Source organism: Aotus nancymaae, unplaced genomic scaffold (assembly GCF_030222135.1).
Source record: "Aotus nancymaae isolate 86718 unplaced genomic scaffold, 86718_ANA_hifiasm-v0.15.2.pri h1tg000039l, whole genome shotgun sequence".
Classification (NCBI taxonomy): domain Eukaryota; kingdom Metazoa; phylum Chordata; class Mammalia; order Primates; family Aotidae; genus Aotus; species Aotus nancymaae.
The window spans coordinates 5,891,700-5,893,344 of NW_026988453.1; the positions used below are offsets into that span (position 1 = coordinate 5,891,700).

At 43.9% G+C, this 1,645-nt stretch overlaps 1 protein-coding gene across 1 annotated transcript; it reads right to left on the bottom strand.

Moving 5' to 3' along the window:
• Positions 1 to 247: 247 nt before the first annotated feature.
• LOC105722172 (tubulin-specific chaperone A-like) lies at positions 248 to 711 on the bottom strand. The gene has a single exon (XM_064360189.1). It carries the CDS (start codon positions 675 to 677, stop codon positions 351 to 353), a length of 327 nt encoding a protein of 108 aa, XP_064216259.1. The 5' UTR covers positions 678 to 711; the 3' UTR covers positions 248 to 350.
• Positions 712 to 1,645: the final 934 nt, after the last annotated feature.

A 1,645-nucleotide genomic window follows, 5' to 3' on the forward strand; every position in this document is an offset into this window, starting at 1 on the left:
GAAACTTTTTTTTTTTGAGACGGAGTTTCACTCTTGTTACCCAGGCTGGAGTGCAATGGCGCGACCTCGGCTCACTGCAACCTCCGCCTCCTGGGTTCAGGCAATTCTCCTGCCTCAGCCTCCTGAGTAGCTGGGATTACAGGTACGCGCCACCATGCCCAGCTAATTTTTTTTTTTTTAAGATACACTCATTTATTTGACATATTGAATTACGCAAAGAAATATGTATGTAACCAGAGAAAAACAATCACATTCTCATACTACTTTAACACACGGCAGTGGTTAAAAATAATGAATTGTAAAATGAACCCCAGGATTTAATGTAAAAACCGCCCCATACAAGAAAAGTTTCAGGCTTCTAACTTCATTGAATCCAGCACTAAACGTGCTTCTTTATATTCCTCAGCTTCTTCCAAGTCTTTTTCATTTTCTAATATCTGTTGAAGATCCAAATATGCAGCTTCCAACCTGCGCTGGCAATCTGGGATCATCATCTGGGATTCTTGTAGGATCTCTACCTGGTTTTTAATGTCATAATTTTCACCATCTTCAGCTCTCATTTTTTCAATCTTTTCTTCTTGTTGTTTTGCTTCTTTTTCATACATCACTTTTTCTTTGACTAACCGCTTCACCACACGAGTCTTGATCTTGATCTGTCTCATGCGAGGATCGGCCATGGTCCCTGGAGCGCCGCGAGAAGGAGGGGCGGAGAACCCGGGTAACCGTCTAATTTTTTGTATTTTTAGTAGAGACGGGGTTTCACCATGTTGACCAGGATGGTCTCGATCTCTTGACCTTGTGATCCACCCACCTCGGCCTCCCAAAGTCCTGGGATTACAGGCGTGAGCCACCGCGCCCGGCCAAGGAGAAACTTTTTAAAGTTTCAAGACCATATCTGGCATATGGAAGAAAGTCACTAGGATGCAAATAATAATCACATAATTTTATCAGATCCTAAAGAATATCATGAGGACCTCGTCTTTTCATATAGTAACAATGATTGTTTTTCCTTCTCAGATTCAAAGGGACTAATAACCTACAATACCAGAGCAGACGCTTCTTCCTTCTGCAATGAAGCACCATTCACAGTTCTATGTCCCAGGTAAGTTTCGCTAAGCCTCAGTTTTCACCCCTCTCATAGAGGAGGAGGTTCTTCTGAGGTGCTTCCCTGGTGGAATGTGAAGAGCAAATGACTCAGACTACTAATCACACAAGGGCAGGATGTCTCTCCTTACCAGAGGGCAACTGTAGGCTTTGAAGCTGCCCATCAGGGGGAAGAAGAAAAGCTAATCAGTTGAAACATTTTCTGAACAATTAACCCTGGTGCTTTAATATTCCTGTGTCCCTTAAAACTCTCCCTAAATCGGAGTTGTCTCACAGAACTGCCCTTGAGATGTGCCCTAGCTGTGGAAGGCAAGCACCAAAGCACAAGAAGCCACAGCAGAGACATGCGGGGAAGAAGCTCTAGGATTGATACGGTCCTTTCTTTGGTATCCCAAGTCCATCTGACCCTCTTCTCTGTAGCTCAGGAGCAAATCTGGAACAAGTCTCTTAAGCTTCGTATTTGTCCATGTGCCCATTATCTATCCAGTCAATAACATTTACTGCGGCTGAGTGTGGTGGCTCAAGCCTGTAATCCCAGCAC

What these genes read in the sequence shown, in the direction of transcription:
- LOC105722172 (XM_064360189.1), bottom strand. Translation starts at nt 677, where the DNA reads ATGGCCGATCCTCGCATGAGACAGATCAAGATCAAGACTCGTGTGGTG.